Source organism: Magnolia sinica, chromosome 8, assembly GCF_029962835.1.
Source record: "Magnolia sinica isolate HGM2019 chromosome 8, MsV1, whole genome shotgun sequence".
In the NCBI taxonomy this organism is placed as follows: domain Eukaryota; kingdom Viridiplantae; phylum Streptophyta; class Magnoliopsida; order Magnoliales; family Magnoliaceae; genus Magnolia; species Magnolia sinica.
The window spans coordinates 2,873,606-2,888,414 of NC_080580.1; the positions used below are offsets into that span (position 1 = coordinate 2,873,606).

Below are 14,809 nucleotides of genomic sequence, written 5' to 3' on the forward strand. Positions count from 1 at the left end.
ACTTTTTATCACTTCCCCGGTGGGTCACATTGGAGATACCAAATGATGATTGAATGATATGTAATTCATCCTATTTGATAACCTAGTGAGTAAGATTAAGATCATGCAATTCCAAAGCCATTTAGGTGAGTATGGATCCATTTACATAAGGCACGTATGATATAATATCATTCGAGGGATTCAGGGGCATTTTAGTCATTTTCTATTATTGGTAGTTTTTTTTTTTTTAAGCCCATATAAGCCACGTTATAGAATTGTAACGCATTATTATTATGATTATTGAATAAACAATTAATTTTCGGATTTCTTTATTGGGTTTTTGGTAGAAAATTTAAAGTGGCAGTTTTTCATAACCTCTGACATTCAACTAAAGGATTGTTGGGTTCTTTCTCATAATCTTTCTTTCTTTCTTTCTTCTTCTCCTAGTTCTTTTAAATCTATTTGCATCCTCTTTTAGAGATTGCATTAAACAAGCTCCCAAAAATGACATCGTCAGATCAAATGGTGATTTAGGGACATGCAAACAGTACCTTAAACATACAAATCAAATGGACATTTTCTTTCCCTTCTGACGTAAAAACAAAGCTTTTGTTGATTAAATGAAAACAAGTACATGAAGAAGCCTAGGGCCATCAATGGGCCTGGCCTGGTTCAACCAAAATCAAAAGTTTGGACAGGGCCAGCCTGACAGGCCCATCCCAACCTGTTCAAAACCCAACACAATCCAACTACACTAAAGAAGCCTTACAGTCCCATTAACAGCAAGGCCACACAAGCCAATGAGCTCAAAGCTACAAAGTCCTACAATGCTGTACAAAAAACACTTTACCAGAAAAAAGAAGAAGAAAAAAAAGAAGAAGGAAAAAGCACGACTAACAGAATTAGCAGGATGATCCAACAAGCAGCGCCATCAGCAACAATCCAAAGAGCAGCTTCAAGACCGCTGGATCATCAGAAGGTCAACAGAGAAGGGTGGTCCGCAACAAACACGAGAGCTGCATAGCACTGACCATAGCAGAGAAATTGAGTATGAAAATGAAGGCCTCAATTTTCAAATGGCAAAAGAAGAGTACATGAAAAAGAGGACAAGAGTATCATCAATGACAGTAACTAGAAGCAAAGAATCCCATCCTAAGAGAAGACTGGAGTTCAGGCAATGAAATTTTAAGCAAAAATTCCCTCAGAATAAATGAAAGATTATCAGGCACATAGATGAAGGAATGCTAATTGCAGGTGACTTATCACACACCTTATTGTTACACATAAATCCCTGTAGAGACGCATGGTAAACATGTATAAGATACAGAAGGCTAATCTGGCAAGCCCCATGCTACCATTTGGCCATGGCCCAAAATGAGGTCTATCCTAATCAGTGTTTTAAATAGCGGTAGCGTGATGCGTAGCGCTCAGCCCTCTATAGCGTGTAGCGTAAATACGTAACGTGTAGTGTAAGCTACACGATACTTCTATTTTTTAATTTAAAAATAGGACAAATATAATATATATATATATATATATATATATATATATATATATATATATATATATATATATATATGGCTAAAAGATGATTCATTTTATAAATTATAAGCATGTTCAAAAAAGTTATTAGTTATCATTTATCAAAAGCCAATCCACATATATAAGCCAAATTAAATAATTATCACATCAACAACTTTCTAAGCAAACCACTTTAATTAATAATGTCTAATTGAAACCACAAGTCACAATTATGAAAAGAAATAAAAATCCTATAAGTTAAAAGTATTAAGTACAATGCAAGTGTTACATTCCTCAACATTAGAAACAAAGAAAACGTGTAAAAAAGAATTAAAAAATAAAACAGTAAAAAAATACATTGTAGCTTACGCTACGGACGCTACACGCTACATAACTGTAGCGTACGCTACGACCCCCGTAGCATACGTTACAGGGGATTTACGCTATTTGGGACGCTACGTAGTGCTACAGCCACGCTACGCTACGTAGCGTATGCTACCACTACGCTACGGGCGCTATTTGAAACACTGATCCTAATCTCTCAATTTCAGAGAGAAATTGTACAACAGCGAATTGTTGGGTCCTGTTCTGATCAAATGGTCTGGATCATCCAATCAGTCTGCTTTTTTTATCTTGGCCTGTCCATGGTGGAGATCATCAAAGAAGCAGTTGAGATCTTGTACCTCAATAAAATGAATATTGCAGACAAGATAAAGTTTGCAATTACTTCAATATGCTAAACAAAATTTCTCACACAATGGTTAGGAGTTTCATGGAACAGCTCATGCCTGCACTGTGCTTATCCAAATAGTGCGCATGGTGGGTCCCACAGTCACCTCTCTCACCAGCCATCCTATCCATCTTATTTGGCTCTACAAGTGGGGGCCACTGGTTTTGACTGTCTATTTATCATTGGATGACCAGGATCTTTTGATGGGGGAAATATAAGGGCATGATCAGTCCCATAGTGGAGCCCACATTCCAATTCTACAACTATTAAAAAGGTGGGCTGCATGTTGTATGAAGAGAAAAAGCCTGTCTCTCTCACAATCTCTTTCTTATTCTCTTCTTTTAAATCTATTTGCATCCTCTCTTGGGGTTTGCATTAAACAAGCTCCCAAAAAATGACATCTTTGGATCAAATGGTGATTTAGGGACATGCAAACAGTAACTTAAACATACAAATCAAATTAACATCTTCTTTCCCTCCTCCCGAGGTAGATCAAACAAAGCCTTTGTTGATTAAATGAAAACAAGTACATGATGAAGCCTAGGGCCCTCAATGGGCCTGGCCTGGTTCCAGTAAAATCAAGAGTTTGAATAGGACCGGCTGGACAGGCCTATCCCAACCAGTTCAAAACCCCACTACAATCCAACCACCCAAAAGAAGCCTTACAGTCCCATTAAGAGCAAGCCAACACAATCCAATGAGCCCAAAGCTACTAGTCCTACAATGCTGTACAAAAAACATTTTGCCAGAAACAAAAAAAAAAAAAGCAGCAGCAGGACTAACAGAATTAGCAGGATGATCCAACAAGCAGCACCATCAGCCACAATCCGAAGAGCAGCATATAGCATACTAGACCACTGGATCATCGGAAGGTCAACACAGAAGGGTGGCCCACGACAAACATGAGAGCAGCATAGTACGACCATAACCAAGAAATTGAGCATGAAAACAAAGGCCGCAATTTTCAAACAAATTTCAAATGGCAAGAGAAGAGTACATGAAAAGAGGATAAGCGAATCGTCATGGAAGGTAACTAAAAGCAAAGAAGACCATCCTACTAAAGAGCAAAGACTGGAGTTCAGGTAAATCATGAAATTTTAAGCAAAGAATTCCCCCAGAATAATGAAAGATTATCAAGCACATAGATGAAGGAATGCTACTTGCAGGTGGCTTATTGCACACCTTATTGTTACACATACAGAATGCTCATCTGGCAAGCCCCGTGCCACTATTTGGCCATTCCCCAAAATGGATTGATCCTAATCTCTCGATTTGAGAGAGAAAATTTACAACAAGCCAATTCTGGGTCCTGTCCTGATCGAATGGTTCAGATTGTCCAATCAGTCTGTTTTTGGATCCTGGCATGTCCATGGTGGAGGTCATCAGATAAGCAGTTAGGATCTTGTACCCAAGAAAATGAATATTGTGGACAAGATAAAGTTGCAATTACCTCAATATGCTAAATGAAGTTTCTCACACAATGGTTAGGAGTTTTATGGAACAGCTCGTGCCTGCAAATAACCACCCAACAACAAATATAGGTTGAGAAGTTCACAATTTTCTCCAATAAGAGGGAAGTTTCAAATCAACAAGCTCATGCTTGAAGACAAAGTGAAGAGAAAATAACTGCACAATTGCATATGAAACAATTTGAGGAACCACATCAGACTGAAAGAGGGCACCAAAAAAAAAAAAACATAAAGAACCTAATACACAAAATGGGTTGATAGAGAAATCATAAAGAACCTAATACAAAATGGGAAACTTACCTGAAACTGAGAAGATGAGTTGTCTTAAAAAGATGGATCATCTCAAAACACAGAGGGCAGTCAAAATGGTCAAAATTGACACTAGATGAACCTAATTATGCATGTTACTTTAAATGGAAAGAACCTCTGCAAATGGCAGTTGTTGTAACATGGCTCTCGAGATGGATGAACCAGTGCATGTAACCTATTGGCTGTTATAGCAGGTGTTTCACAAGAGAGGAAGGGAGGGATAAAACATAGAAAGCCTAAAGTACAAAACTTAGAAGATGGATCGTCTCAAAACACAGAGAGCAGTCACAACGGTCGAAATTGACACTAGATGAACCTAATTATGGATGTTACTTTAAATGGAAAGTTTCCTTACCTCTGCAAATGGCAGTTGTTGTAACATGGCTGTTGAGATGGATGAACCGGTGCAGGTAACCTATTGGCTGTTATAGCAGGGGGATACACCTTTTATAATATTTAACATTTGTTATATCGTTGTAAATGTTTTAACATCTACTATGATATAATGCATCATTTGTTATAATGTTCCTAGGGGTAAAAGATTGAGCTTTCCTTATCATAGAGCTGCTGTCATATATACTGTTATAGTGTTATACAACACAACTCTTTTGGGGGCACTACTGTTGCAATGACCTATATCACATTTTCTAACACCATGGTCATGGCTAATATTACATTAAAAAAAATTAGAAAAAAGAAATGAGGAGATTGAGAGGACCATTTTTTCAGTAGATTGAGAGCAACTTCCATGTAACCACTTTTTCACTTAGATTTGACAGTTCCATTGAGAAAGTATGGCTGTCGAAGATAGATATAAGACAGAAACAGAGGTTCTAAGTGGAGAAAAGTTACGATTCAGAAGTTAAAAGAAGAATTGACAGTTCCATTGAGAAAGTATGACTGCTGAAGATAGATATAAGACAGAAACAGAGGTTCTAAGTAGATAAAAGTTACAATTCGAAAGTTAAAAGAAGATTGACAGTTCAATTGAGAAAGTACGACTGTTGAAGATAGAAATGAGACAGAAACAGAGGTTCTAAGTGGAGAAAAGTTACAATTCAAAAGTTAAAGGGAAACCTACATACTGTCTGGTGTCACATCCCAGCGACTTCTCCGCTTTCTCCCTTGGCCCAAATCACCCATGCACTGGATAATTCTGGGTTCCTGAGGAAACTCATTTTCAATGGGTGCATCTTCCTCTTCACTTTCATTGTCAGATATCCACCCGTAACAGGGTTTCCTTCTTGGGCAGGAAGGACTCCTAATGTGTTTGGAGCAACTCAGCCCAGCTTCATCGTCATTGCCAAGCGACTTTTTGTCACATGAGATGTCTTTCCAACCTACATCTTCCAGTGGACCTAGCACAAGAAAATTTTCAGATTCAGCGCAGCATTTTCTGAAAATTAGCAGTTTTTTTCATCAAGTGTAACATACTTCAACCTGCTTCTTTTCTCAGGCAGATAACAGTTAGTTATGTAGAAACAAAAGCACAAGAACGCAATGAAGGGTATGGATCATCAGAGGACAAAAAGAGCAGGCACCATGTGTCCAAACTAACACTTTAAAACTCAGTTGGTACTCGTTGAGTCAACTCAACTCAATCAAGACTTTGGTTGAGTTTAGGTAATGATTTATTTTTCTTCCAAAATCAAGGTGGTCATTTGGATGCATGGGATCATAATCCATCGAAAGAAAACCTTTCTTGGAAAGACAATCCCTGGAAAGCGATTCTCTTTGTCACATTTGATAACAAGTTTGGAATTCCATGAAAAGATGGGTTCATGTTTGGACAAGTTTCCATAACTCTTCTCAGAAAGTTGGGAAAGACTGAAGCAGTAAAATTTGGCACCCATTCAAACATGGCACGTGTGTGTGAGATCAAGGCATTCATCAAGTGGGCCCAACGTGATATTTTCATGGCCCAAAAATGAGGCTACCGTACTCATTAGCTGCTCCATGGGATCAAGTCCATGGTTTGGTAATCCAAACCAATATCTTCGCACACTATACACCAGTTATGTGAGAGCAAGACAGAAAGGTTCTGTGAGGGGGGAGGGGGGATTGCGCTTTGTAAGAGGCAAAGAGACAGAGAGAGTGATCTGTGGAAAAGGTAGTATTAAGAGGTGCGGCTGCAAGAGATTGTAGCCATGTGAGGGTTGTGTTTCCATGGAATTTCCATCCTTTCAGCAAGGAAACCAAAATCAGGGTAAAATGCACAAAGAGAATCCACAGAGAAAGGCACTCGATATGAGAAATGGTAATTTCTGCAATAAAATAAAATAGAATAAAATAAACTCAATAAGTCACCCTTTCCCATGCATCTTAATGACCACTAAGAAAACCTGATCTAAGCAGTCAAAGAATACAGAGCTGCCAAAATAAGACTGCAGCATTAGCTTCTTCTTCTTCTTCTTCTTCATTGTATTTTTTTTTTCAAACTAAAGAAAACTTGACCAACTAGTAAGTTGGATTTATGCTAATTCAAGACTCAGGCCCTCATCTAGAACATATAGGTATTAAGGAGGTTATTATTTCATGAAAAAAAGAAAAGAAAAGCCTCACCAGTCTCTGTTATCTGCCTCATAACTGTGGGATCCGCGCTTGTTGGGACAACCCCAGCAGCTTCACATGTGGTCACAACAGCTGGAAAAGCCTCGGCAATCTCAGCTAACTGCCTCATAACTGCAGGATCTGTGTTTGTTGGGATGACCCCAGCAGCTTCGCATGTGGTCACAGCTGCTGAGGACTCACCTTTCTCAGTAACATGTCCTGTAATCACAGGATCCGTACTTGTTGCTCCAACACTAACAACTTCGCCTGTCAAAGGAGCATTGCTTCCATCTTCACAAGATTCTTTTTCCTAATAATAGTAGAACATGGATGAGCAGCTAAACAAAGCCTTGTCTAATGGCATGGCTTTTTTGAAGACATGGAGGTCATTGAGAAACCTTTTTAATGATTAAGAAAAGAAAATATCATTGACTACAATAACTGAGAGACCGTACATGGTGGGAAAAAATATATAATGTGATCAAGGGGTGCACTATAATAACCAGTATAAATAAGTGGACAATTTCATCAGCTTGGCCAGGTTGAACAAGAAAATTAAATTACTGAAGTCTGTATTGTGTCCAAGTTGTCGAACACCCAAAATACTACCATGCAGATAAGGTGCGAAAGTGGTGGTTACATGCACACAAGTCACTCAATCAGAGGCAATACATATTAATGGGTTTTTTCCCTCTTTCTACAATGCATGATGACCCTAGTAATGAGCTAATATATCATAGGTTAAACTGAAAAGAACAGATATATGTGTGTTACCTTATGGTTTTAGTGGCTTTCCACTCTTTGCTAAGCTACATCTTTATTCTATCATGGACTGTTTAATGGCTCTTGGCTCAGTGTTAAAATGTGGCAAAGTTTCTTAGTTAGCCAATAGGATCTCTCTTTACTTTCTTTTAAATATTCCTAGAGATACTTAGGGAAAGCTTTGTATCATCCAACAGGCTTCTAGCTCCAATATTGATTTTTTAGTATCAAACCAGCAACTCTATGAGCTGTTTGCTATAAAAGGCTATACCTGTGTTATTCTTATCATCATCTAAGCCTTAACCCAACTAATTGGGTTAGCTACAAGAATCCTGTTCCTCACGAGCATGTGTTGCTCTTTCCCAATGAATTAATTGCTGGAATTTGTTGCACATGTAGCGTGATTTGTAATGGACTCTGCTATCTATCGAGAACTTAGTAATTGTGGAATTTTGGTGTCTAAAATTGGTACATAAATTTCAGAATCTATGCAATTAATTTTGATGTGAATTTTAATTGGCCATCCCTCCATGTTTAAAAGGAGGAAAGAACCCGTGTAAGAAAGGATGGGAAACCACATCATTCCATTACATGAAGCACTTGAGAATCATTGAAAACTTCTTGGGGGCCACAAAAGTTTTGGATCAAGCTGATATTTGTGTTTATGGTTCATCTGCATCTCTCTTCCCTTTTGAACACGGTGGATGACAGATACACATCACTGTGGGCCCTGCACAAATTTCCGCTTTTAACAGTGAACGTTATCATCCCCTTGTTTCCTGCGGAGCGGTCCAATTGAGCTTACGATTTTTGGGCTCATGCCCTAAAATGAGGTGGCAAAACAGATGGACGGCATAGATCAAACATATAAATCATGGTGGGACCCACAAATTTTACAAAGCCAATCGGTGCGATGCGATTCCATTTTTCAAGGCATATTTACCTCGTGAATTTCATCTCTCTCCAAACAAAGATCAAAAGTAATCATTTTCCATTTACATGTAATTGCCATTGTAGACAATGAAACAAACATACCTAAGTAAAAGTGTAATAATAACTAGGGTTTAAAAAAGTCACATCATAGGGTTTTAGAGGGTAAATGAATTTTCTTTTCAAATCCAAACACGCCCAAAATGAAAAAAAAAAACCCATCTGGATCGTGAAATTCTCACACATTTTCTCAAACAGCATCTACAGAAAAATAAAATAATTAATAGAAAAAATAAGATATGAAGACAAACCTCAACCAAACCCTTTTCTTGCTCTTCCAAAATTGACTCGATTACGAGCTTGTAAGACGCCTCCTCGATGAAAACCCAACCAGAATCTCCCTCGTATACCTACAAAAATCCAAACGCCCGTTTCTTCAATTCAATTCAATTTAGAGAGAGAGAGAGAGATGCAATAAATCTAAAGAAGAGAGTCTCACCTTCAAAAGGGAATCTACTGTCTTGCGAATCAATTCCTTGGAAAATCCCAACGGAAGTAAAGCATCGATGGCAGCGTCGATTCGTTTCATCCCCACCTGCATTGGTTTTTGAAGGATTGAGAGAGAGAGAGAGAGAGAGAGAGAGAGAGAGAGAGAGAGAGAGAGAGAGATTCAACGAATGAAAAGAGAATTTGTACAGACCTTCCTGGATCTTCCTCTTGGAGCCATGGCAATAGAAAATGCAGTGGAAAATCTGCAGAAGATGTTGGAAATTTCACTTCTTGAGCTTTTGCCCTGGTGGTATAGCGAGGAGAAGAGAAGACAGGGATGCGAGGACACGGAACCAGCAGTGTGGGTGGGACCCTGACCTTGGATCCGCCTCGATGCATGCATTGCATATCCACGCCGACCGTCCGTTTTGCCAGCTTATTTTCGTGCATGTTCTAAAAATTGAAGCAGATACAAATTTCAGGTCGACCACACCACAGGAAATAGTGGTCAATGACCATTAAAGACCTTTTGTGGGCCACAAAAGTTTTGGATCAAGCTCATATTTGTGTTTTCCCAACATTCAGGTCTGTGTGACCTTATCAACTGGTTGGATGACAAATAAACATTATGATGGATCCTATAAAGTTTTTAATGGCAAGTATTCAATGACCACTTTTTCCTGCTGTGTAGTCCACCTAATATTTGCATCACATTTTTCTTTTTTACCATGCCCTAAAATAAACTGAAAAAATAGATAGACGACAAGGATGTACAATCCATGCATCAAAGTGGGCCCAAGTCAGGTCTCAACCACATGGCTGGTTTTGGGTCACAGCCAAGGCACGTTGGAGGATGAGGATAGATGAGCACCACGACTCATGTGATGTGACTTGATTGACCCAAGTGTTGTTGCAGACGTGGTTAGAAAAGTTACCCCTTCACCGAGTGAATACTCTCCCATAGTACATGTGTTTTATTTATATCATCTATCCATTTTAGCAATTCATTTTTGAGCCTAACTTAAAAATGATGTAAATCAATATTTCAAGTAGACAGCACCTGAGAAAAATAAGTAGTGATTGGACACTCACTATTAAAATTTTCACGAGGATTTTAACTGATATTTGTGTTTTTCTTTCATCCAAGTCAGCATGGCCTAGTGTGATAATAAATATTCCGTGGGCTCTAGGAAAGTTTTATTGTAGGCATTTAATTACCCTAGTTTAAATGACACATAGTCTACCTTGGATTAGGTTATGCCTCAATTTTTAACTAATGCCCTAAAATGACATGAGCCCAAAATATGAGTCAGTAAAATGGATAGACAGCATGGATAAAATAAGGATAAAAAATTTAACTATCGACTTAAAAAGCACTTTGTAACTTATATGAAAAGTGAAATTGTCCAATTTTGTAAGAAGAAGCTCTAAAGTAATTTTCAACCTTATTGAAAGATCATATCCAGCATGCATCTATCTGGCATGTTTCCCGGAGTGTGATCTGCACAACTGTATATGCCTGTAAAATTAGCAAATTTTGAGAGGTAGCTATTGCATTTTTCCAACAAACTAGAGTAGATGAAATCTTGTTCGTTTTTCCTAAGATGCAAATAGTCTTAAAAAAATAAAAATAAATAAAAAAATCAATTAGGGCCACCTCAATGTTCATGTGAAGCCTATTCCATCCATCACTTGCTCTCTTGGATTCTACGACCTGGGGCCAAACGTTAATCAGATCCTCAACGCAGGTGGGCTAAACAGAAAGAACAATAGAAAATGGTTAACCATAGGTTTGTTGGTTTGTGTGTTAGGCAACAGTAATTCACCAAGCGTGAATCACCACAATGAAGGGAGATACAAAAATTAGCATGATATAAACCTTGTGTAGCCATTGTCATTAAGGGTTTTTTGGAACACTCATAAATCGATTTTTTTTAACGGCAACAAAAATATTACTTTTCTTTGGTTCTTTTGAAAACTCATCACACGTTATGTGAGCCCAAAATCCAAATGATCCACGTGATGCAATACTCCATGAAACCCTTGGAGCCCAACTTTTACCATAATCCAAAACTTTGGTGGGCATTGGAAAAAGAAAATAGCTTCCTTTCTTGATTTGCCCTCTTTCCTATAGCCCACTGGAGTTTTAGATCAGGGTGAAATTTGGTCCTTGGGGATTTCATGGGGTGCCGCATCACATGGACCGTTCGGATTTTGAGCCCATGACATGTGTGCATAGGTGAGCATGCCTATATATAGAGAGAGAGGAATGCTCACCTATGCCCCTTCTTACATGAGCACTCATGTGCACCTTTGCACACGTGTCTTAGGCACAAAATCTGAACGGTCCACGTGATGTAGCACCCCTTGAAACCTTACAAGCTCAACTTTCAGCATGATCTAAAACTCTTGTGGACCATGACAAAAGGAAACAGTTTCCTCCCTTGATTTGTATTTCTCTTTGTTATGGCCCACTAGAGCTTTGGATCAAGCTGAAAATTAGGCCCATAGAGTTTCAGGGGTTGCCACATCATCTGGACTGTGCAAAGGTATGCATGGGTGCTCACATAAGAAAGTGAACGTTCCTCTCTATCCATATATATATATGGGAAAAGGTACTATGCGCTCAACCTCACGATAAGCTCCCGTGAGGTCGAGCTGTGTGGGCCCCACCGTGATGCGTGTCGACCATCAACACCGTGCATTTGATGGGTCCCCTTTAAATTATGAGATATCCCAAAAATCAGCCATATACGGAACTCAGGTGGGCCATACCATCTAAAATCATGTGAAGACATGCCAATAATATATAAAAGCACTTGGTGGGGCCCACCTGAGTTTTAAATGCTGCTGAAACTTGGTCTGAACCCTCATCCAAGTGGGACACACATAATGGATGGGCTGGATTTGCAAACCACATCTCGGTGGGCCCAAAAAATGATTATGAATGTTTTAATGGTGCACGGCCCCTCCCCACTTCTGTATGTGGTGTGGCCCACACAAGTCACGGATTGACTTGATTTTTGAGACCTAGGCCCACGATGGAATGGTGCATTTGATTGATGGGGTAGATGTTCGAAACGCATCACGGTGGGGCCCACACAACTCGACCTTATGGGACGGTCTTGTGAGGTCGGGCGCATAGTACCTTTTCCATATATATATATATATATATATATATATATATATAGAGAGAGAGAGAGAGAGAGAGAGAGAGAGAGAGAGAGAGAGCAGTGGTCACCTACGAACAGTATCGCACGAGATTTCGTGCGCACTAAGGCATTCACATAAGCCATAAGAGACTTCATGCAAATCGAGGCCAGCTTACTAGCTTGTAAGCTAGGGGTAGGCCCAACACAATAATTTTGTGAAATCCACTATGACGACAAGGTCTGTAATGAAAATTTAGCCACATAATTCAAAACCCAGTTAGACTCATGATTTAGGTGGGCCACAATATTGGAAAAAGTGGGAGAAGGGAATACTTACCGTTGAATTTTTAAAGGGACCCACCGTGATGCACTCCAACCATTACCTGTCTCATGAATATTCATACATGGTTATAAAAAATTAGGCACATATATAATTTATGTGGGCTACAACAAGTGAATTAATTTGGATGGTAAGCATCCTCCCACACTATTTCCATTAATGTGCCCTACCTAAATTACGAATCATGCTGATGTTTGATAGCTACTGATAATTTTTTATCACCCACCTCATGGCTGGAGTGAATTTCACATACACATCGAGGTGGGCATCCCCAACACATCCTATTGACATAGGATGGCAGGACTAGCAGGACTGGATTCCATTATGCATGTGAACGTCTACTATTATAAATTGTAAAGGGCCACGTAAGTTTTGGATCAAGCTTATAATTGTTTTTTTCCCTTCATTCATGTCCTTAAGATCTTACTATCAGGTTGGATGACAAATAAACATCATTGTGGGTTGTAGAAAGATTTCAACAGTGGAAATCATTATCCCCACCGTTTCCTATGGTATGATCCACCTGATCTTTGGATATGCTTCAATTTTGGGCTCAACCCCTTAAATTAGATGAAAAAAATGGATGGACGGTATGGATAGACTACATACATTCAAGGTGGTCCCAAATGAGTTTACTTAGTAAAATAAGAGTGTACTGAGTAACTCAGTACGAAATCCAATTTCACCAGTACAGACCTTGTTATTGGTTGTGCTAGCTTGTGGCCCGCACAATGATCCATGTTTTATCTAAGTCTATCCACTTTGCTAGCTCATTATATGACATGAGCTCAAAAAATGAATTAGATCCAATCTAAGGTGGACCACACCACAGAAAACAATGGTGATTAAACGCCGACCATTAAAAACTTCCTAGGGTCCACTATAACGTTTATTTGATATCCAACTTGTTGATTATGTCATACAGACTTGGATGAAGGGAAACACAAATATCAGCTTATTCTAAAACTTTTGTAGCCCTTAAAATTCTTTTAATGGTGGGCGTTCAATAACTACATTTTCATGTGGTGTGGTCACATCAATAGTACATACGTATAAATTTTTCATTACTGTGCATGAATTTTAACAAGGCAGATAATGGTTGGAATGGATGTCACAAAGGAATCACAGTGGGGTCCACCCTAACCTACTGTCTAAGTAAGCTGGCGTTAGTGCGCATGAAGTCTCATGCGGTACGGTTCATAGGAGACCATTGCTCTATATATATATATATATATATATATATATATATATATATATATATATATATATATATATATATATATATATATATAAGAATGATCACCAGTGCACCTTTGCACACATATTAGGCACATAATCTAAATGGTCCATGTAATGCGGCACCCCTTGAAACCTAACACGCCCAACTTTCAGCCCTATGCAAAACCCAAGTGGGCCACAGCAAAAGGAGACAAATTTATCCCTTGATTTGCACTTCACTTTACCATGGCCCACTAGTGTTTTGGATCTGGCTAAAAGTTGGGCATGTGAGGTTTTAAGGGGTGTTGCATCACGTGGACCATTCGAATTCTTTGCCTAAGACAGGTGTGCAAAAGTGCGCAGGTTAGCATTCCTCTCTCTCTCTCTCTCTCTCTCTCTCTCTCTCTCTCTATATATATATATATATATATATATATATATATTCACGGGTCAATTTTTCCATAGCAGTCATTACTGGTGAGCACTTTTTGATATGTGATGTGAACGTAAAATTTGAACTCTCTCTCTCTCTCTCTCTCTCTCTATATATATATATATTGAAATACTCAGCTACGCACTAGTTCTCCTGAGAACTCGTGAGCACCTTTTGATATGTGATGTGAACGCAAAATTTGAACTGTCCACGTGATTCAACACTTTCTAAAATCATAGGGCCCAACTTTCAACATGATGCAAAACTCTGGTAGGCCATGGCAAAAGGAAATAGTTACCTCCCTTGATTTGCCTCCCTCTCTTTTCTATGGCCCACCAAAGTTTTGGATTAGGTTGAAAGTTAGGCCCTGGAGGTTTCATGGGGTGCCATATCATATGGACTGTTCAGATTTTGTGCCGATGACACATGTGCAAAGGTGCGTATGGGTGCTCACGTAAGAAGGTGCGCAAGTGAGCATGATTGCACACACTTTTCTACTCTCTTACCATGTAATGGATAGTCCATATCAAATGTGGCTCCACATGATGGACAATCCACATCGAAGGTGGGGCCCACACAAATGGATGGTCTACATTAAAGGTGGGCTCCACATTATGGATAATGGACATTGAAGGTGGGTCTTCCATGATGAACAGTTAACACTAATGGTGGGCCTATGTGACAGATGACCCACATGAAGATGTAGAGCTGACATCGAATCGAGTCGGACTGAGTTAGGGCTGACCCGATTTGATCCAGTTTTGAAAATAGATCTAACTCGAACTGGACCCAACTCGGTACTGAGGCCAGCATGCCTGACCAAATCCAAGTTCGGGTCTAGCTTGGACTAATCTAGACCGAGTCCAACCTGGTCGCAAGTACCGAGTTGGGTCAAGTCGGCACCGAGTTGAATCGGGTGTAGCGGGT

The 14,809-nt window shown here is 39.2% G+C and overlaps 1 protein-coding gene across 10 annotated transcripts; it reads right to left on the reverse strand.

Moving 5' to 3' along the window:
- Positions 1 to 531: 531 nt before the first annotated feature.
- On the reverse strand, positions 532 to 9,170 carry LOC131252593 (uncharacterized). Of its 10 annotated transcripts, none has more exons than XR_009174565.1 (9): positions 8,951 to 9,165; positions 8,750 to 8,845; positions 8,562 to 8,660; positions 6,571 to 6,868; positions 5,094 to 5,366; positions 3,681 to 3,741; positions 2,029 to 2,138; positions 1,250 to 1,360; positions 532 to 1,005 (listed from the first exon to the last, which is right to left on the reverse strand). XR_009174565.1 is itself a non-coding variant. In XM_058253211.1 (7 exons), the coding sequence occupies exons 1-6, from the start codon at positions 9,140 to 9,142 to the stop codon at positions 3,704 to 3,706; spliced, it is 996 nt and encodes a 331-aa protein (XP_058109194.1). In that variant the 5' UTR covers positions 9,143 to 9,165; the 3' UTR covers positions 532 to 1,005; positions 3,681 to 3,703. The 10 variants fall into 10 exon arrangements, 5 of the variants coding, with proteins under 5 accessions (XP_058109194.1, XP_058109191.1, XP_058109195.1 ...); XR_009174563.1 differs by having other exon boundaries at positions 5,090 to 5,366; positions 8,951 to 9,164; XR_009174567.1 differs by lacking the exon at positions 5,094 to 5,366 and having other exon boundaries at positions 8,951 to 9,170.
- Positions 9,171 to 14,809: the final 5,639 nt, after the last annotated feature.

Bases quoted from the DNA above. Each gene is read 5' to 3' on its own strand.
- LOC131252593 (XM_058253207.1), bottom strand. From the start codon at position 9,142: ATGCATGCATCGAGGCGGATCCAAGGTCAGGGTCCCACCCACACTGCT. The intron at 8,661-8,749 runs GTGAGACTCTCT...GGATTTTTGTAG, and splicing joins CAGTAGATTCCCTTTTGAAG to GTATACGAGGGAGATTCTGG. The intron at 1,006-5,093 runs GTATGTAGGTTT...TGCTATGGTCAG, and splicing joins CTGGGATGTGACACCAGACA to TGCTATGCAGCTCTCGTGTT.